Genomic DNA, 21,364 nt, shown 5'->3' with positions numbered 1-21,364 from the left:
CCTCTCTATTTGCCTTTGCGGAACTGTGCGCTGGAAAAGTTGACCAGCGCTCTCAAAAAGACTTGATATCCGACACCCTGATTGTCCGGCAAGCAGAAGATCTCAGTTAGACGGATGGGCCAGGGCGGGTAGCCATCGAGGTCGACATAAGGACTGAATGAAATGAGCAGATCGGGTTCCGGCATAATTCCCTCGGACAACTCTGCGTCGATCAGATCTGTGCTGATATCACGGGGGTGGAGCTTGCCCTTTTGAGACATCTCGGTCAAGGTGCGAGTAAGATCAACCATGGATTCCCGCCCGTCCTCGGCGGAGATGAAGAGGACTTTGAGATGTCTTGGGTCGTTGCGCGCGAAATCGCCGTGAGCTGGGGACTCAAGGACGTCGTCGGCGTGCGGCATGGCTACGGTCAAGGCTGGCTGGTGTCTACCGAAATAGGACCGCGACTTCTGGATGATGGATTGTTGGAGGTGAGGGAGGTAATGCTTCAGAAGACCTGGAGAGGGAAAGTCAGTGACGGGATAGAATACACGCGTGTAATCAGAAGCTTACCTGTCCGCTCGTACACCGTCAAGACGGGAATCTTGGCGCAGACGCACCACACGGCAATCTCGGCCGCTTCGGCGACCAATCTCTCCAACTCCGCTCCGTGTCTTCCACTCGGTTCGCGCTTCAGTATGACGCTGAGGTGTTTCGGCTTCTTCTTCAGACCAACTACGTCCCGCTCAATGTATTCCGGGGTACGGTGGTGGTAGAACATGATGGAGGATATGTGGTAGCACACGAGGTGCCATGCTTGTCGTATCCGAATGTACAGAGAGAAAATGGCGTGAAGAACTGTGTAAATCGCAAGGTGTAGTTTCGAGCGGAGGGTGCGTCTCAGGCCGAACCTGCCCTTGGGAGGAATATCATCGTCGCGCCATTGTCGTCGTGTGTCTTGAGGTGGGCCATCTGGGAGGTAGCTCTGGAGGGGCAAAGCTGTCAGCTAACGATCGAGCTTTGGGCGTGGGGATTACGAGTAGCTCAACGTACCTCGAGCAGTTGCTCCTTTTCTTCGTCCTTGAGGTCCACGACATCGTCGGTCCTGTAGACCTTGCGGACCCTCGTACTGGGCATGCTGTAAGTTGTTGGTGGTGTCTCTCGGCGCGATCAGTCGGGAAGCGCAGTCGTGGGCGTGAAGCTGCAAGGTGGGATGCTAGGAAATCTGTTGAGCAGAGGGAGGGAAAAGCCGATGTAAAAGTTGGCGCGAGAGTAGCTATGCGCTGAGTGGGATATATGAACAGGTTTACGTCGTACGCGGCGTGTGTTCGCAGTTTGCCGTTCGTTCTTGGCAGGATGACGACGGCTTTGGGCGAAGGAAACTTGTCGAAGTTTGGTCTTGTTGCCCAGATTCAGTTCGGTTCAGCGGCTGCCATGGATTCCCACTGAGTACAGATGCAACGCGGTAATACGACATTGGCACAATGGTTGGGCTGGTGGATTCCTAGTGGATGCTGCGCCGCTACTTCCAGCAAAGCTGCCCGTGGCTGAGGGCTCAGCTGAGGTGTTCTTTCCCCAATCTTTCTCTTCCGTGGGGCGTGTGGCAGGGCGAGAAAAGGTACGTATTCTGTCCAAATTAGGCAAGGTCTAAGAACTCCAGCCACCCGGTGGCAGCGGCCGGTACAAGCTCCGGTAGACCCATAAAAGTTGAGCACACTTCCGGGACGCCGGGGCCAACAGCGTTGGCTTGACATGTACCTTACCCATTCAGGTACGCGCGAATGGCTTTGATCGCAAGACAAAGTGAGTCAACTGTTGGCGACTCATAAGCTCTCGAGGTCGTCACTTACAACACTACGGTCTCGTAGTCTCTTGCAAGACGCTGGTGTTTCGAAGGGGATCCAGTTGTCGACAAATACTCCAGGAAGTAGACATTATTGTTCTTCTTGGCAGTATAGCTTCTCGGGGGCCCTATGAAGCAACCAATAATAGGGTCCTGTTTGCGGTTGGTCCAGTGCCCATGGCCAAAAGCGTGGCCGGAGTATCATCGCCTCTGCCCATCGTAAATACAGAGAGCCTACTCTATAAAGCCAGTGCTCTTCCTCAAAATATCCCCCCACCCCCCCTTTTCATATTCGGTTGAGAATATAGAGTAAGAGAGGATTATCGGAAGAATAAAGATAGAAAGACGAAGATGCTAATTAACCGAAGGGCTAAGGCGCTGATCGAGGATGCTATCGTAAACGGCGCGAGCTCCCAAGATGTGCTCTCACGGATAACTTCCTTGGTATCTATATGCTTCTTCGCTTGTCGAGCAGGAAGAATCACCCCATCCGGAGGTCACGCTTCTGCAAAAAGATTTGCCGTTAGAGTTTGATTGAAAAGGGCTCCTGCTATGGGCAGCTATGTGCTCCTCGAGCAATGGTCCGCTTTGCGAAGGGCAACAAGTGAGTTCTCAAACACTGGAGGTATAGATCCACCAGCAGCTAATCAAGACACAAAGTACACCACCTTAAATCAAGTTCTAGCTTTAAGAGCAGGATGATGCATCTTATCTGATAAGATGGGTCCATATGCTTGCGTTACGAGTCGGTCGAGTCAAGGAGACTTCTATCAGGGACCTAACCAAGATCCCCTATCATCGCTAGTCTCATGCAAGCGTAATCCAGTGAGTCCATCTCTATTTGCCATTGCTAATTGTGCTCTTGACGTCGCTGAATGCTATTAATCATGAGTGTCCGGCTGCCAGAACCCAGATCAATGCATCACTGAAGAAGGCAGCGGACCTGGTCGACGACAATAGGCCTCTCCGGTACAGAGGAGCTTTAACAAGGAAGCCGATCGCAGGTCTAGGCCTCGCACTCCCCGGAACTGACAGCGAGACCAGCGACAAGGGAGCACTATTGGCAAGCTTCGAATCGAAGCCGAAGCTGTTGGGTGACGCAGAGCGGTCCGCCGCGAACTAGAAGATCATCGCCGCTCTGAAGACGTTCCCCGAAAGGAGAGAACGGAAAGCATGAATGGTTGTTCGGACTCCACATGAGCATGAAATCCTGACAATATCACCAGCATCTCACGATATAAGAAGAGAGGCTGCTGCATACCTAGCAGGTCCGCAGGCTCCGGGCTCAGTGGGGGGGTACTTTGGTCGAAAGGTCAATACGGCGTGGATGAACGTAAAAAAAAGCGTCACTCTATCCTGCATTGAAGTGAATCCGGTCGACAATCTAAAGGCGTGAATGAGAGCAGCCAGGTAGGTAACAGATTATCTATCGCTTAGCATGTCCAAATTTCTATCCCTGCTGCTATCGTTTTCGCTAATACAATTGCTCTCGTCCACTTTGTGTCTATTTCTTTGACATCATACCTCAAAAGGCCTGGGAAAGGGGCCACGACTGAAGATGCCGACGTATAAGACTTTGGCTCTCGCCCGGCCTCAACACCATCGGCGTACCACTAAGATGGGCTCGACCCGGCCGATCGTGATGATCGAACCCGCGCAGCAAAACAAATGCGCCAACGGGCCAGAGACGGCTGGGTGGTGTCAGAGACAGGATCTGCGCCACCAACGAGCGGCTACGATTCCGACATCGAAGAAAACAGAGAGAAAGATAATTATAACCTATAGGATGAGTTACAGAGTCTCGCCGAAAGTTTCACCCGAGATGATACTGACCTCCTGCCCGATGACGACTGGACGTACTTTACATACTCGACCAGCCACCAACGCAAGTACGCAAATTCGAACAGGATTCAATCACTTTGTCGCATTTATCTCAAAGATCTATATACTTTTTAGAGGCTAAGGTGAGCAGCGTGAACGTAATCAAGGGGTATTCACGGGCCGCCCTCTCAACGGTGGTAGGCAGTCACGACCCGGCAACCCGCTTCTTGCGACAATGTAAAGGCGCAGGTTTTCGGCGACAACGGTCAACTCTTGCTGCTGGCTTCGACAACGGAGCCTGTATCCTTCTTACTGACCACAAGTCTATTCTCAGTCGACAGGAAGATAACAGAGAGGTGAAGCTTTGCCGATCGGATGTCGAGCGAGTGTTTCATGCGCGGCCTTGTACGAGACGAAGGCATATGATGACCTTTAGTCGACCACCGCACCAACTATCTCTCTTCCTGCCACTAACCATCCAAGTCTACATCCTGACATCCTTATCACGCGCGTATAGCAACTGCGACTTACTCTCACAAGCCGACTATCGGGTCTTTGTGAGTCAGGTCATCATTCTTCTAGGAAGTCATTAGTAGAAAAGAGGACAGTAAAAAAGGATAGTTAAAAAAGGATAGTTATTTATAAAAAGGATAGTTAAAAAGAGGATTATTAAGATGACGGTAGTTGAAAAGACGATAGCCAAGATGAGGATGTGTAAGATGAGGACGGGTAAGATGACAGCCATTGAGGCCAGCCGGTTCACTATTTTCTTGCTTAGCTTCATGTCTTAGCTTCAAATAATCGCGATTGGAAACTCTTAGATCACTTGGAACTGTTCCAATCGAAAGTCTTATGCCTTAGACGGTAGCAATCCGGCGCCGTGTCGCAAGCAAACCGATCCTACATACCTCTCAAAAGAATACCAATGGTGATCGGTCTGATAGAGGTTCTCTCTCAAATCATGTTCGGCGATTAGGGTACAACTACATACAGCGGTATTGATAAGTATCTTGGTGCTAGTAGATGACTCGATGGCCAGGAGGTGACCCAGTCGAGCCCGAACGGCGAACGAGAAGGGCTCAGAGGGAGACACCACCCTAGTCAAGATGAACTCCGTGACGGCAATGCTCTGTATTTTAGTGTCTCATATAGGGGTGAGCCTGCGCAAGGAATAGTCTTTTGAGTTGATGCGGACGTCTAGGTGAACATGGGCCTTAGGTAAGATAACGTCTAAGCTTTCCATCCGAGGAAGGGCATCGAGCGTATCAATGAAGTTGCCGGCTCTCAATGACCGGTCCATGTGAGTCCGTTTCGTTGCACTCCGGCACTGGCAGGTTCGGCTCTTGGTTCTCAACTGGGCCGAACGACACCGTCCGGATCAGTCGGTATAGGTGTGCCCTTGGGGGAGGGGAACAACAGTATGTGCGTTCTACCTGCTTCCAAAGCCGTTTCATGCCTTCTTGGGGAAAGGAATCTGACGGCAGCACTGCATCCTAATTCAAGCCAAGCCGACAAGCGTCACTGCTGAGCTTGGTGATCCCGAGATGGCCTCCAGTTAGTTGGAGTAGAAAGGCGACGCAGAGTTTGGCAATATGGACAAGTCTTCTCTAAGCTTGTGCTCAAAATGTTGATTGAATAAGGCGCGATATTGTCACGGACTTCCCGGTGCATTTAGGAGAGGCTCGAACACTGACGATACCATACACCTGAGGCGAATGTCTTAATACAAGATGCGGGTACTTGTCATTACTGCCAGGATCGAGGCTGCCCACACTGCCCATCAAGAAAGCCCTTCAGACGGTCTAGATAAGGTCGAAGGTTCAGAACTTCGTACGCTCTTTCCAAGTATCCTCATTCGAACAGACTTATAAATATATACTATCCCTTTTTACTATCCCTCTTTTCTACCTCTTTTCTACTATCCTCTTTTCTATTATCCTCTTTATTTTTACCCTCGTCTTTCCTTCCTATATTTCTTTCATTCCTTATCTCTTACAATATATTCCTATGCGTATATAAATACATTATAAGGAATAGCTATAAGTAAGAGGGCCGGTAATGAACTATAGGTTCATTTGCGGTGGGCGAGGCGATGTCACTTTTGACGATGAGATTCCCTTACCTTCGGGAGCAATTATCGGGGTTATACACCACCTAATCACTCGAACTCAGCCCACTTGGGCACGGTATGCCCATTGAAAGTAGTATAGTCGAGTCCTGTATATTCGAAACGTGAAGCGAGTTCCATCATTGAGCCAACGAGCTATGTGTTGACACTGGGACACGATCGCTTTTCGTTGGGTGGCTGGCGGAAGGAAAAGCCGCACAGGTTCCGGTTCTGCGACCCTGCGGGATTCAAAGCCCACAGAGGAAACTAAATAACGCTGGGCAGAGATGACGTAAGTTCTCAAATGGGTTTCCAACTGAGCAAAAGTTATCTATGTCGGGATCGCGGACGGTTGCGGACAGACAGGTTGATACGACCACCCACCCACGCCATCCCCATGAAGTGACTTGATATGTTCTTGCGCCGGTGAGTTCGGTGAAGCAAGCAAGTAGGCAGCTGGGTTATGCAGTTTTTTGTGCCATCCACAAATTTGCATAAACGTACATGACAAGATGGCATAACACTTTGAACAGTTGGATTCTGTTTGTCACATTTTCCCACCACCAGACCCCATAGACCGCAATCGACCAGCCGGTCAACAAGGTAAACCAGAAGACAGTGGATACAAGAAGTCTCAATAAGCCAATGGTTATCGTTGTCAAGGCTGACCGTCTGTTCGTGGTGGATGTTTTCGCGTAACTCACCGGAAAGTTGACCCAGGCAAACAGGTGGCTGTCTCTGGTCCAACAAGCTCATTGGACATGTCAGTAGCCAATTTCCGCATGTATCCACACGGTCTAAGGTTTCTCCCCGCCCGGAATGACTCGTGTCCTCACGCATTCTGCCGCCTCGCCCCATCCGCGCCTCGCAACACCGCCCAGCAGATTTCTATATAAGTGCAGTCTGTCGGCCTTCCTTTACCTGTTTTCTTCCTTTCTTCTTTAGCTCTCTTTGCCTTTTGGCTTAGATCAAGTGTAGTATCTGTTCTTTTCAGTTTAATCTCTGAAAGGTCTCTAAGGAGACCAATCGTGATTATTCCTATTTTTGTACCTAGAGAGAAGTCCTCTGTGCTTGCACATGGCTCCTCTCACAGTGTCCCTGGTATTACACTGCCTCCAGGCGACGCGAACCTCTTTTTTCATTGTGTGCTCTGGCTTGCCCAGTGTCATGAGGAAGAAACATTAATGCCTTACGTCAATGTTGAGAAGACGAGCAACACCGGCACCTGACATTATGAGACAGTTATCATTGGAAAGCCCAGGTCGAGCACAACTTGCTGGTAAAAACTGCTATCATGCGGCTCGAATTTCGACATGGTGTGGAATTTCCATTGTGTGCACCGGAATTCCGAAGGAGGCGGCTCGGTGATATCGGCGCTCGGCGCTAACTCTGCACCCCACACTCGAGCTCAGTCGCACATGCCACGGACCCACTTCCCATGCGCGGCCCGCCAACGCCAGACCAAAGATATATGAAATTTGCACGTGACATTCGACTTCAACTCGACCACCATTGACGTCACTGACCATCAATTGACCATTGAAGGGACGGTCGAACACCCAGAGCGAATGGTCATCAGTCCACGAGAATCAATTGCTTCGAACCGCTTGACGCGAACACTGATTGCATCGTATGGAACAGTACCAAATGGCGGATGCCTACGCATTCGTATGTTCACTCGTTCTGCTACATTTGCTAGCTGGGTCTGGCGACGGGCGCGAATGTCCCCTGGTGGTACCACAATGACCTGGCTGCCATCTCAGTGGATTCTCAGCCGGATTCAACCGCTCACTAACTGCTCACTGACATGAGACCAAAATTCGAAAACAACGTCCTTGCAATGGCCACAAAATAACGATGTCCGGCCAACCCTGGCAAGTTGAAGCACTGAGACCGCAAAGATATGCATCAATTGACTTTCTTGGTCTACATCTCGTCGCACTTATCGATCCTCCTGGTACCCGGATCAACTCAGCTCCCCATTGTCGGGATTTCGGACAAGCAAGTAATCGTTCTAAACGCCAAATCCAGTTTAGCCAGTTCCACGTACCTCCGCGATACTTCATGTTCCCCGCGATGGACGTCGCAAAACTTGTTCACGCAACCGAAAATGTTTTTCTCGTCCCACCCATACGCTCGTGTGAGCCGCCGAGAGTAAATCAGCGTCCTGTACCCTTCGATCTGAGATTTGTGAGGTCGGTGGATGGTGAACGGCCTCTGGACCGCCATAGTATCGGGCGGCATGAAAGTGAAGACCGAACCATACTTGGGCAGAACCGAAAACCCGAGTTCTGCCATGGCGCCTTCGAAAGCCGTCCAGTTCACCGCACCTCGGGACTCAGACTTATTGAAGAAGGCATTGAAAACCTCGGCAGTCGCTGGCGAGACCTTGAAAGTCTGTTTCTCAACAACCGGCTCTAAAGTCGAGGCCTCAGCCTGAGGACCGACCTCATACGCAGAGACGTGAGCCGGACGTGTCTTTTCCTTCTGCTTGCGCTGCTCCACCAAGGTCTCTCGCGGCTCGGGGGCTGGCACCGGTAGGGGCGTCCACTCCTTCTGGCCTTGGACAATCTTGGCTTTGAACTGTCCATATTGGTTCTCAAGGTCGGAGAACCATTCGTCAACGAGATCTTCGTAAAGCACACCGAGCTTGGCTCCCGCATTGTCAACGACAAATTGGTCGAGGGTCTTGAGAGCTTCGACGGTCATACAAGGCTCCAGAAGCTTGTCGATGGGGACAGCAAAGTCTCTCAAGTCAAGGCCGGTCTTGAGCTTGTTCAACTCGATTTCCAGCTCTTGAGATCTAGAGACAAACAATTGCCCCTTTTTACGAGATGGAGCTGGCGCTGAGGTTGTGCTGATTACATCTTGAATGAAGGCGACGGTGGTGGCCAGGTCACAAAGCAACTCGAACTCGCTCAAGTAATTTCTCTTGCTCTTCAGGATGAGCCTGGTGAAGATCGCCCAACTTCTTCAGCCAATCGACAGCGTTGGATGCAGTGGTATCAGGGTGACAAAGACGGAGAATGTAGTGAAGCTGAGGATCACTCCTTGTCAATTCGCCTGGGTTGCTTTTCAGCGTCACACGCGCGTTACCGGCGCCGTCATACGCATTGGACATTCGCTTGTACCACTGGGTGCCCGAGTGCGCTTGGATCTGCCGCTTGAAGAGGGCTTGGGCGGAGGCATATGCGAGTTGGACGGCGTTGGCTATCTCTTGTAGCATAATCGTCTTGTGGGCCTTGTCCTTGTTCAAGGTTTGGAAACGTTCGAGAAGCTGATGTATGTAACTCCACAGGGCGGCTTCCTTGACAGCGTTATGGACGGCGTCGAAGACACTAGCACTCATGAACTTATCGGAAACCACTGGCAGCCGGCGTCCTTTCTCATCCGGAAGTACCTCCGGCCGGCTGAAGAACCAGAAGTTGACGTCGTGGGCAAGGACGATCGGTTCTGAGTACAATTATAGGCGTTCCTTTTGCGAGGCCACCTGATCGCGAGCAGCGTTGACGAGGTCATCTAGAGAAAGCTTGGCGGAAGATCCCTTGACGCTCAATTTTGAGAACGCTGCAGTGGCCGTCTCAGCGGACTTCTTCCGGGGCTGAGTTGTGATTCGTGTCTTTGAGCCCTGCTCCAAGATTTCGTCCATGAGAATATCGAGCGACTGCAATATGCTCATTTGACGATGCAAGACTAGCTCGCCATTAGCTTGGGGTATGAAGAGTCCCGCCCTGGTGACCGATTGAAGAATAGGAAGAACAGACAGCAGTTTCACGCCTTCCAAGTCTTCCTCGGTTAGATGGCACGGTTTTCCGTACATATAACCGTCGGCGAATATGGTGAGACAGTCTTCGTAACGCTCACCATGGCGGAGATTCTGAGTTCGCATACTCTCAACAATGATGCCGTGATCGCCAGCGCCACCGTTAGGCCCGTCACAATACTGCTCCATGAGTGTCTTCTTGGCGCGATGCTCGAGCATGTTCAGAAGATGTTCGGGTCCTTCAGTCAAGTCGCGCAAATTCCAGTCGGGAACATACTTGTAGACGTCACCAAAGGTAGTATCCCTCGAGTGTTTGAGCAAGACACCATCCAACACCCCGTCCTTGACACATTGGGCGCGCTGGCTTGCGTCAAAGTCTTTCCAAATTTCCCGGATCGCAGTGCCATGTCTCATGTATTTTCGGACCAGGTCACGATGGAGGTCTGTCACCACATCATGAGGCGGTAGCTATTGCATCTTGACCTAGTGTGCCCGTGGAGATGAGCACAGCCGGCCTGCCGATTGGAAGATGTGGTGGGACACGGAGTCGCTCTTCATTCAACAACTAGATCTTCCCGGTGAAGTTGAAAATGGAATCCCTTGTAAATCCAGTCTTGAGCTTCTGGTCGGTGCTCCAACTAATGACCTGACCGACGTCCAATTTGCTTTTGGTCGGAAAATACATGTTCCCGCGATACGTGCTGAGTGCTTTCCATTGTACTCTGAACCCTGCTTGCCTTATCCACAAATTTCTCCCTTCCTCGAAGCGTCAACTTGCTTCAAGGACACTCATGACACCGCATCTCCTTCTCGCACCTCGTTGTGTTCAGAGCACCTCTCAGACGGGAAGCACGAGCCTTCGCCGCCTCCCCGAATGTACCCTCGTCAACTTGGAGCATGTCTGCTGGATTCATCGCGTTGAGGCCATCTCAAATGTCTTTTGCTGCCTCTGGATTGGGTCCACGGTCCGCAGCTACTACCTAGACATACTATGACGGCTTTGAGCACTTGGGCCTGCATATGACTCTATGCCCGTAGACTGCTATCTGTGCCTTTTGAGCTATATCCATATGTGATCAGTAGATTCTTATTACGAAGTCTGCATTGTTCAAAATTGCAAAACTGCCACGATCTTAAGAACCTCAGTAGAAATTGGTAGCTGCCACGGTATGTGCACTGATTCATTGGTGCAAAAACCTATTGCCGCAGACCCCCGGCTTCTTTCCAACTTTCTACCTCTCAATGATGGCAATCTTTTAGATCATCACCACAAAGCTAGTTCGAAGGACGAGCAGGAAATGGGGCTCGGTAGCATCAAGAGTCGAGGGCGTGGGCTATTCAACATCGAATGATGCTAGGTTTCGGGAGGAGCCCAATGATAGACTTACATCGACCAAGCCCAACCCGCTACAAGTTAGTGCCGTACGAAGGCCAGCCAGGTTGTTGATTACCCAACTGTCTGGAAAGGGGCATATTCCTCGGAGCAAGGGGCGTGTAATCAAGTTCAAGCCCTTCCTTTCAGCCTTAAACCTTGCGATCGTGATAGGTTTTTCATGAGGAGGAAGAAAAAAGTTCAGAATCCTTCGGGTGGTTTAAGATGACCGCATACCTACTCCCCTCCAATGAGGACCGCACACCATCAACCATGGACCAGCCACAGCCCTGTAACGGTTGTGAAATCCCACAGGGCTGTTAGCTTCCGTTCCTCGTCCACCCTTCGGAGCCGGAAGCTGGTCCAGTTAAACCTACCGACGAGGGTTCCTGGTCACCGAGTCGGCGACGTTATGGAGTTCGCTGGGGACAGCCTGGGACCGTAGGACGGCCGGGGGCGCTGCCCCTCTCCCGCGCGCCCGCGCGGCAACTTGGAAGTCGAACGTGGTCACACAGACACCCACGCGGGGCGGCATAGTTATCCGATCATCGTTTGCCGACCTACCTTAGCTAGCAGTTCTAGACTGTGCCAGACGTCCTGCCCAACGGCGGCGCAGTCAGGAACATGTGCGAACACAGCCACGGCCCCCAGAGGTTTTCGAGGCTTACAATAGGATAGTTTCTACACATGCCCAGCGGCGCTTAGAAAGTCGAACTCATCGATGCTTAACCGATGTTAGGTAGTGCTTGTAATGTTGTGATCTAGCCGTCATCGATTCACGATTCACTGCTGCCTGGCTCAACCCCCCCGTACCCGGGGCGCCTCTTGATTGACTTTGGACAGCCAAACAACCCACCCATGTTGCACTCAGCCAAGGGGTCTGATCTCCTGGCACCCATGCGTGCCATGCCGCCAACTCGTGCTAACGGGTGGCGGTGCGCATTTCCCGATGTTTCCAATTCCTCGATCTCTACGGAATCCGTGTTCTCCTCACAATCTTTTTGACTTCATAGCTCGGAGTCCGAGATAGTGCCCCACGTTTTATCCTCCACGAACCCCCCTCCCTCATGTCAAATTTCCCCTTCTGTCAACCTGCCTGACAAGACAGCTTTCAAACCTGTTGACTTGCGGAAGGATTCATCTTATCTTCTTCTTTTCCTCTTTTTTTCCTGCCCGTTCGTCATACGAGATAGACCAGGGTTATTACGGATGATGTAAAAGCGTTTTTAGGCAGCAATAATACATCGTTCCTTCGTTTCCTTTGAGCGCTTCCAAGGTTACAACAAAGAGAAGGGGGGAAGAAATATCCAACCCCCAGCAACATCGAAACCTTGTGTAATAACCGCTGCTGCTGCTGCCCGTCAGAAAAAGGCGCCAGGTATCTCGGTTCAGGAAATGCGTATAGTCTACGGCCGGCGACCTCGCATCTGTACCAAGACATTTTAGCGGGAACACACAGTCTCCGAGACCCGAGTACCCGGAAACTCCAATAATCCTTTCCTATTAGGCACTTTTGTCCTCACTTCTCAGCCTCTCACTTATAACAAGGCCAACAAAACTCCGGCCCTGATGCCCTCTCCCGGTCCCCAGATTCTCACCTTTGCGCTCGAGAACTGGCCTCACAACGCCGGGCCTACAACCAGGGCTAGCAAGCCCAAGGTCCGGACGGGATGCGTCACATGCAAGTAAGTCAACTCATCCATCATTGACATCTCATCTCTTCTCATCGTACTAACATCCTTCCAGACGACGCAGGATAAAATGTGACGAGACGAAGCCGTCATGTGAAAACTGCCTCAAGCGGCGGGTGGAATGTGAGGGGTACAAACCCAAATCACCAAACGCCTCCTCCTCCCTCGGCGCAGCCTCATCAAAACAACTCATCGCAACCTCCAACGGCAGCTCCTCCTTCTCCATCGAGCCGGGCTACCAAAGCCTCGTCTTCACAACACAGCTGCAAAAGGACCACTTTGACCAATGGCTCTCCTTCGCCGCAGACACCCTCGTCTTCCCCTCCCAGCTCATCACCGAAACCATCCCGCAAATCGCCCGCTCCGACCTGGCCGTCCGCAACGCCGCCTTCGCCATCGGCGCCGCCGCCCTCGGCAGCGGCACCCGCGAGGAGCGTCTCACGGGTAAGGGCCCGTACTTCGCCGACGCGCTGGAATACTACAACCGCGCGCTGCAGCTGACCGTCAAGTCCCCGCCCACGGAGGAGACCTTCCCCAGCGTCCTCATGACGTGTCTCCTCTTTGTAATGTTCGAGGCCCTCCACGGCGACAGGAGGTCCGCACTGACGCACCTCAACCACGGGTACAACATCCTCGACCAGTACGAGCGGCGCCGGGCCAAGAAGATGAAGTCCCAGAAGCAGACGCAGGCGTCCCGCCGCGATCCCCTCGTCAACGCCATCGCCACAAACTTCCAGCGCCTGACTCTCCAGTCCTGGAGCCACAACGGAGACCACCCAAAGGAGACGGAGAAGCAGGTCCCCTGGTGTTGCCGCGGCCAAACCGCGCGCTACGCCGTCGATGAGATGCCCGACGCCTTCGACTCCCTCGACGAGGCGCACCGCTGGTGGGAAGTAACCCAACACCACGTCATCCACCACGCGCCCCTCATCATCGGCTTCCGCGTCGAAGGGACGGGTAACAAAGCGCCGTCCTTCCCGCCCAACGTCAGCCTGCCCATCAACCCGGAGCAAGTCAAGGCGCACGACCGCTACGTCGAAGCCTGGCGCCTGCGCTTCTCGCCCCTCCTCGAAGCGCAAGAAGCCAAAGAGGTGAAGTGCGACAGAGAGTACCTCAAGGCCCTGGGCCTGCGCATCCACTCCACGTACCTCTCGATCCCGATCCTCACAGCAAACTACTGCGACACGGACATCCTCGCCTCCATGACACCCAGCTTCCGTCTCTACGTCGACCTCAGCGCACACTTCCTCGCCCTCCAACAGCGCCTGCTCAACGCCTCGGGCGAAATGTTCACAATGGACAGTAACAGCCCCACCTGGCCCCTCGGCGCGGCGACGATGCTTTGCATGGACGAGAGCGTGCGGGCCGATGCGCTGCGGCTGTTTAGGGAGTACCCGCGGCGCGACGGGCTGTGGGATACGCAGACGTGGCTGAGTATGCTGGAGAGCTACAAGGAGGCGAACCAGACTATCGTGAAACAGGTTGGCGAGCGGGAGTCGCAGCACATGTTTGATGTCGAGGTTGTCTATGAGGATAAGTCTGTGGTGTGGATTAAGCAGGTGGAGGATCCTACGAGTGTTAGTCCGGATGATTTGAAGTATAGGATTAATCTCCCTTGAGGGGGGGTAATGAATGAGTTAAATGAATGCTGAGATGTCATGCGTGGTATTGCAATGCTTGACCAAATAATCGATGGTCTGGGTGTGGTTCCGCCATATGAAAATGCATGTCAAGGCTGTAAAACTCGTAAGACTTGAACTCATCGGGTGAGAAACTGACGGGAATCGCCATCGTGGGACAGATAACATTGACGCCTAATTTACTAAGAAGTCCGTCGGCGTACTTATAAATACAACACGAGCTAGCCTAGGGTGCTGCGAAATATTCAACACAATCTCATGGTCACGCTTCTGCCAGAGAGTCTCGAGAGCCCGTGAATGCGAGTTAAGAGAAGGTCACACAAGCCGCCCGATTATCCTATTATAAGGTAGGTAAAGAAAGAAGGGAAGTATACTCTACCCACAAAGCAAATCCCTTTTCTCCCCGCTTCCACCTCGGCGCTTATTCAAATCAGAATACTTATAAAATGACCCAGCTGACCGAGTAGTTACGAGGTTTCGAAAACGAAGGAAATCCTTGTCAGCAAAATAGTCAAGTCGATGATCCTCGGCACATTACAGCAGAATTTTTGACGGAGCTAGATGTAAAGACCACCTTCCAAGTCACGGTGCTGCTGATGCTGCTGCTAGAATAGACACCTCTGCTGCAGCAAGAGGGCAATTTATATCAAGGCCCTACGTGATAGATGCGGCGTCAGGCATTGAGCATTGAGCCTTGCGGCCATAGTGAGCCAGGTTCCGGTGGTGTACTTCACGAGCCTGATTGCATCGGAATCACTCGTAATCTACAATGCATAGGTTCAAGATGTGGCTCGGTCAAAAGATTTTGTATTCATAAACCTCCTTCTCGCCTCTATCCACCGAGGCAGATATCATTATCGATCTATGAAAAAGGGGGGTTTGCCATCATCCTATTGAGGCCGCTAATCTCCAAATATCAAAGATGCTCTTTTTTTTTAGGGGGTCTCATGTCCATGAAACAACCAACGCAAACTACACAAAACTGTCTTTTTGATGCTGAAAGCCCCTTGAGGCAGTCAACCAACCAAGTCTCCCCTAAATGGACGTAATCGTAAATGCCGCTGTGTTCTCCTTTTTTATGCAGATTCAAATCAACAATCACCCGCAATAGCTTGGTGGAAATGCAGGTATCAACCGTGCTTGAAGGCAAAATGTTGCCCAACCAAACGCATACGCACACAGTATTAAGTGGGGGTATAAATACAGGTCTCTCGGCCCATACGACGGGCATGAAAGACCTCATGGCAAGTGGTAAGTCGCTTAGAAGAACTTGCCCTTCTTCTTCTTGGTCGTCTTCTTCTCCTCACCTCCGCCTCCGAGAATGTCGTCAAAGGTCATGGTTGACGTGGCGGGATCGTGGGTGTGGTCAACAGACATATTACGCAAATTCGTGGCAGAGGGTGAGCGCGGCATAACCATGCTCAGAGGACGAGAGCCGGCCGAGCTGCTTCGTGCGCTGCCGACGCGCGAGTTGCGGTCACCAGGCAGGCCCTCATCAAACGGAACGGGCTCGAGGCCGAAGATCATGCTGGAGCGGTGCGCGGCGTTGCGGCTGCCAAGCTGACGTCCGCCTGGCGAAGCATTACGCGGCCGGAGATGGGACTGTGGGGACCCAGGCGTGGGCGGAGTGCCACTTGTGCCGAGAGCCGGGGGGCTGCCGACGATGCCATCCGGACCAGGGAAAACTGCCCGGGGCGGTTCCAGAGGGGACATGCCAGTGTCTTGTGGGGGTGGGGCGTCCGCGCCGCCCAGTCCTTCCCACTCCTTGGCCGCGAGCCAGCAGTGGCTGCGGTGGTAGACCGCCTCCACACTGAACAGCACGCTGTCGGCCGAGAGCTCGACATAGCCATTGCCGCCAGAGACTTCGTACCACATCTTGCGAACCTGGCGAGCATCCTCGACCCACGGGAGGTTACCCATGGGCGGCTCGCAAAGGAAGTACTCGACGCCTTCGTTGAACCTGAGGTTGGGCGCGTCAACCACGAGCATGGGCAGCGACTGAATGACGACGTAGAGGAAGAGCCAGTAGCCAATGCGCTGATCAGCGAGATCTGCCGCGCTCTTTCCCTTTGCCTCGTGCTGCTCAAAGTCCTTGAACTCCATGAGGAAGGGAATGTTGACGCTGTTGGCATCCCAGTTGTACGCCTTCTGGATGACCAGCGTCAACTCGTGTTCCTTGATCTTTCTGTCAAACCTGGCCTGCTCCTTGGCTGACAGGTTGTCGTACGTCGCAAGAATCGACGTCATCGTGGGCAACTTCGGAACATCAAATGGAATCGGCGGCAGTACGGGAGGCGTAGAGTTGTCGAATTCGGTGAGCATCTTGCGCAGGTTGACAATCGAGAGGGGATCCGTGGACTTGGCAGAATCTTCATCGGCGTTTCCATCCATTACTCTGGTGGTGATGTTTTCGCGGTCAACCAAAAGGTCGTACATCGCGGTCATGTCAGAGTAGAGCGCCTTCAACACCAAACGGTTGAGACCGCTCTCAGAGAAGGGGTTCTTCTTGCTGCTAGCCTTGGGGGGCCAGGCGCCAAAGCTGGTCTTGTAGTAGCCCATGACGAACTGCTTCATCTTGCTGAAGTACTTCTCCCACACTTTGAAGCGGACAGCCTTGAGCCCTGGGTCTGATGTAGAGCTGGCAATACCTGCAAACAATGAGGGGAACTCGAATCGCTCCAGTCTAATGTTGACGTTGTGTTGGCGGTTGACGAGATCCAGATGCGCGCGCTCCAACCGCTGTCTGGTGTACAGTGATACCTGCTCGAACAGAGGAGAGTTCAAGTCCAGAATGGCAGTGTACTTGCCGACGGCGTGCGCAAAAGCCTCGTTGTACAAGTCCATTGACTTCATACTCTCACCCAGAATCAACGACTCGAGCGTCTTCTCGCGGCTATGACGGACATCTGCAAGCGACAATTGCTCCATGAAGAAGCCGAAGCTGAGGTCAACGGCCTCGCCGAAAGACTGCCCATCCGCGTTGGTGAAGCCATACTCCTTCAGCAACTTGGAGATCTGCAGGAATGCGGCAAAGGTGGTGGGGTGCGCCTTGGTGGCCACCAGAGGCTGGCCGGTCAAGAACGCAAAGAGGTTGCGAATGGCGATTGCGCGGTCGACCTCGGCACGGAGCTGGGGTCCCGGCGCGGCGAGACCGTTTCCGGGCTGCGTGTATTGTGGGGGCGTCGCCGGCAGGTACAACTTCAGTTCGCCCTCGCCAGGGCTGTCTGGGTCCTCCGCAGGAGGCGAGCCGGACCCGGAAGTGGTCGCCCTGACAAGCGCATCGTCGACGGACAGACTACCCCCGAAACTTCTCCCACGGCTCCGTCCTGATGGCGACGACATTTCAGCTTGAATAAGCTCGTTGAAGATGATGGAGTTTATAATGGAGAAGCTCGGAACCTTGAACGAAGGTCCGGCATTGCTGCTTCTAGGTTGAAGGTAAACGTAGACATTGCCGTTTTCATTCCACAACTCCGGCACCTGCGAGTGAATTAGTGTCTCCATCCGATGTGGTGCAGCACGCGACAGAAAGCTTACTTTTTCAGCATTCAGCAAAAACGACGTGTTGTACTCGCCAGGCGTATCAGGCGACAGGACCCACGCCTGTGAGTTCTTCACAGCCGCGGAAACGTCGTGCGAATTCGACCTTGATCTTCCACCACCTGGCAGCCAAGATCTGCGCAAGCGTCCACGTCTCTCGTCGCGGGTTGGGCTGTGGCTTTCGTTCGACCCGGTGGTGTCGGTTCTGGCCCCGGGTGGGTGTGCAGAGGTGCTCCTGCCCCGTGCATCTGGCGAAGGGGCGCGAACGCCCAGCATGGGGAATCCGGATTTTCTGTTCTCGAGGAAGGAGCTGCTTCGCTTCCTAGGCTCGGCGGCATTTTCTTTCTTGAGTTTCGCAGGTGACGTCGCCTCCGGGTGGGAGACAGCTCTGGGTGAAGGAGCATCGTTGGTGTGTGATACTGCGGGAGGCGTTGGCAAGTTCTTCTCCTTGCGCAGCTTGGCGGGAATTGGCGGAGGCGCCTCGGAAGGCGGCAATGGGGCAGCCATCATACTCGGTGTTGTAGGTGTTGGAGGTTGAGGAGGAGAGACCAGAGGCTGATCGGCAGTGGGGGATGATATTATTGAAGAGTCTAGAGGTGCGGGGGCGATTTTTCTAGGAATAGGAGGCGGTGCATCAGAGGGAGCAGCCGGATGAGGTGGGTCGAGGGATTCAGATGCCGCAGGAGCAATTCCGAGACCCAGGCCGGAGCTCGTCACAGATCTCACGGTGGGATGCTCAGCCGTGTGGTAGGAGGGCGCGCTGTCGGAAGGAGACGATGCGGGAGGAGTGTCGTCGGGCAGCGGCTTGCGGTGAATCGGTACTTGGTGTTGTTGCTGCAGCTGAGGCAGGGCAGGCGGTGATTGAGTCTGAGGCTGATCTGTGGGTTGGATGATGAGCGAGGGGAACAGAGCAGACAGACGGTTGCCCCAAGATCGGGACTTTCTGTTGTTGGGAGGTCGAGTGGGAGCGAGCACTGGCTCGGAGGTCTTCTCCTTCTCTTCAAGCGTCACATTCAGGGTTCCGGCATTGATTTTCGCAGCAGTTGTTGGCGAGTTGACGGTAGCATCAGTCTGTGATCGTTTCGGGGATGCGGGACGCTGCGGGCGGGAGGACGTGTAACCGTTGGCGTTGGTAACGGCGGCGTCTCCGTGGGTAGCTTGGTCGTATACGGGCTCGGATACGCTGTGGTGTCTTTCGCGGCGTGATTTGGGCGAGACGGGGGTTGTGAGGTTGACTTGTGAGGAAGAGAAGGAGAAGTGGCTTAAAGAAGACTTAAGAGAGGCGCGAGAGACCGACAACTTACTCGACGTCATGCTGGGCATAATCAGCAGCCGCGAGCCGTCTTTCAGTCTTGCTAAGTCTAGTCCTTGTCTGGATCTGGCGTGAATGTCACCTCGCTGCGGCGCAAGTAAGAGAAACGTGTGGTGGTAGTACGGTAAGGTAGGAGCTGAAGGAGCGATCTCGCAGCCAACAAACAGCTAGTCTTTTTTTTTTTTTCTTCTCTCCCGTTTCTTTGCGCGAGCAGCAGAAATGGAAACAAACAGTTCAGTCCAGACCAGAGATAGCAAAGCAGACTTCCAGGTGGCAGGAGGGAACGGCGGGCGGAGGCGGCTATTATGAGTTCAAACAAAGGGCGGAAGTACAAGCCAAGAGACGGCGACTGCGGGACTGAGACCTAGTTCCTTGTGAGAGACCGAGAGAGAAGAGTGGGAATATGGAATGGAATGGCGTGCACAAGCCCATGTACGAGCTACCTAGACCATGAACATTGCTCGGGTCTAGTGTAAGAGGTAAGACACAAGAGACCGGATCCCTGGAAAGAAAGTTTCTGGGATAGTGCGGATACACAGAGCGAGCGAGTTAAGGTCGGTAAGGTAGGTATTGCAAGACAGGACGGACCAGGAAGAGACCTCAAGACGTGGATGAGGGCGAGAAGAGGGGACGACGGGCTCGGGTTGACGAGGGGAGGGGTGTCGAGGGAGTGGAGGTTTACCTGGTCTGGTCAGGTCAGGTTAGATCCAGTTGTCTGTCTGTCTGTCTGTCTGTCTGTCTGCCCGTGTGAGGCTTTGCTCGGGATGGCGCGTTGTGCTGTGCAAGTGCTGCGCTTTTCCCTCAGCCGTTGGTGCTGGCGGTGGATGGGAAACGGGGCCGTTACGTGTTTGGCAGAGTCAATTGAAGGTGAAGAGTACGTAAGTTGGTGAGGTGAGGAAAACAGAATAAGAACCCAGGGCCAGAGCTAGGAGAGAAAACGGTGCCGGTAGGGACAGGGTACGTAAGGCGTTCTAAGGTAAGGTATCCGTACGGACCAGGGAAGTTGGGAAGGTGGAAGGTACCTCACTCCACGTCTCTTTCCTTTCTCTTTCCTTCTCTTTTTCTGGGGAGCCTGATGATGGCCGACGCCGCGATGGATGTGGATGACATATTCCCACGGCGCGGCGGCAAGGGCAGCCCCGGCTTGGTGCATCTTTCTCTTTCTTCCGCTGCTGCTTCCATCATTTCTGAGTCTCTTCCAGGTTGTCACTCTGATTTTTACGATGGGTCCAACACGGTAAATCCGCAACAGCGTTGTTGGCAGTTTTTCGTCCCTTTGGAGCACTGTGCATGCGGCAAAGGCCCCACTTGGCTCACCTCACATCCTCCGTTCATCCCTCCTTCAAAACGGTACGTACCCTCTCTCCATGTACCTCCGTACCTCCTCCATCCCTCCTTGAGTTCCTCCCTGTGCCCTCCATCCCACGGTACACGTACCTATTGAGGGCCCCCAGGACCAGCCTTTGCGTGGCGTTTTTAGGGGAAAGGTCACTCATCCGACTGAGGGATGACGTTTTGGGGGTGCGGAGTGGAGACAACAGGCTTGGATGGAGGGACAGGATGGAAAAGAATGCACACCAAAAAAAGGCACCACTCATGTGAGGTCTGGTGGTCTCTAAGAAGTACATCTTGAAGTACCTCGGACGGCAAGGTAAAGGGGGCTCTGCCAGCACAGGTTACAACGGGTCAACGGTGGAAAAGCCATGTAACAGTAATCGCCATTTCGATCGACAGATCTGGGGCCGGCGGGCAAAGAGGGCGACGTGTGCTTCGTAGCCTTTTGAGGTTCGGCTTGCTCCAAGATGAGATTTCACAACAAAGGACTCTCAGGACTGTTTGCTGGGACTCTCTGAATGAAGGGGAGATGTCTGCTCCGTTCCATCAAGCCCCATGTCCCTCACTTACTCCAGCCCGGTTCAGCTCAGGCTCACCTCATCTCAACTCACCAAGCTGCAAAGCCCAGGGCAGCCTCGTTCTTGCATTAGCCCAGCATGGCCTAGCCTGGGGTGGTCCCTCAACTCCCGGAACTGGGAGCTGGGCGCCGGCATCGACGGTAGTCGTTCAGGTAGCGCCATGCAATTGCGATGGGCCCTTGGATTTTTTGATTTTCTTCGCCCCTCGCGCATCACTCATCTTGCCCGGTTCCATTTTCTTTGGCGGAGAAAGCCCTTACCTTTCCACTTCGTATAGCTCTCATGTGATTGTGAGCGAGAATTGGCAACTCTCCTTTTCTTCAGGTGACTGTGGGTGCGACTGAATCTGCACCACCTGGTGGGTGAAATTGGGCAATTCGTAT

General features: G+C 53.2%; 4 protein-coding genes across 4 annotated transcripts; 1 reads left to right on the top strand and 3 right to left on the bottom strand.

Annotated features, from left to right (window-relative positions):
- Window positions 1-5: 5 nt before the first annotated feature.
- On the bottom strand, window positions 6-1,116 carry BDP81DRAFT_448061 (Di-trans,poly-cis-decaprenylcistransferase; the record flags this gene model as incomplete). The annotated part of the gene is made up of 3 exons (XM_060592251.1): window positions 6-496; window positions 553-964; window positions 1,033-1,116. 3 exons carry the CDS (start codon window positions 1,114-1,116, stop codon window positions 6-8), a joined length of 987 nt encoding a protein of 328 aa, XP_060447834.1.
- Window positions 1,117-7,366: 6,250 nt separating this feature from the next.
- BDP81DRAFT_480108 (uncharacterized protein) lies at window positions 7,367-10,198 on the bottom strand (the record flags this gene model as incomplete). Its single annotated transcript, XM_060594909.1, has 5 exons — window positions 7,367-7,764; window positions 7,851-8,667; window positions 8,720-9,150; window positions 9,241-9,981; window positions 10,160-10,198. 5 exons carry the CDS (start codon window positions 10,196-10,198, stop codon window positions 7,717-7,719), a joined length of 2,076 nt encoding a protein of 691 aa, XP_060447833.1. The 3' UTR covers window positions 7,367-7,716.
- Window positions 10,199-11,984: 1,786 nt separating this feature from the next.
- BDP81DRAFT_345536 (uncharacterized protein) lies at window positions 11,985-14,466 on the top strand. The gene is made up of 2 exons (XM_060586094.1): window positions 11,985-12,570; window positions 12,632-14,466. The coding sequence occupies exons 1-2, from the start codon at window positions 12,455-12,457 to the stop codon at window positions 14,193-14,195; spliced, it is 1,680 nt and encodes a 559-aa protein (XP_060447832.1). The 5' UTR covers window positions 11,985-12,454; the 3' UTR covers window positions 14,196-14,466.
- A 768-nt stretch (window positions 14,467-15,234) lies between these two features.
- Window positions 15,235-19,226, bottom strand: BDP81DRAFT_198951 (uncharacterized protein). The gene is made up of 2 exons (XM_060582525.1): window positions 17,754-19,226; window positions 15,235-17,696 (listed from the first exon to the last, which is right to left on the bottom strand). The coding sequence occupies exons 1-2, from the start codon at window positions 19,077-19,079 to the stop codon at window positions 15,477-15,479; spliced, it is 3,546 nt and encodes a 1,181-aa protein (XP_060447831.1). The 5' UTR covers window positions 19,080-19,226; the 3' UTR covers window positions 15,235-15,476.
- Between the last annotated feature and the right edge of the window lie 2,138 nt (window positions 19,227-21,364).

The sequence above is a fragment of the Colletotrichum phormii genome (assembly GCF_030913505.1).
Source record: "Colletotrichum phormii strain CBS 102054 chromosome Unknown BDP81scaffold_6, whole genome shotgun sequence".
Classification (NCBI taxonomy): Eukaryota; Fungi; Ascomycota; class Sordariomycetes; order Glomerellales; family Glomerellaceae; genus Colletotrichum; species Colletotrichum phormii.
This window is presented reverse-complemented; position numbering and strand designations above follow the sequence as displayed.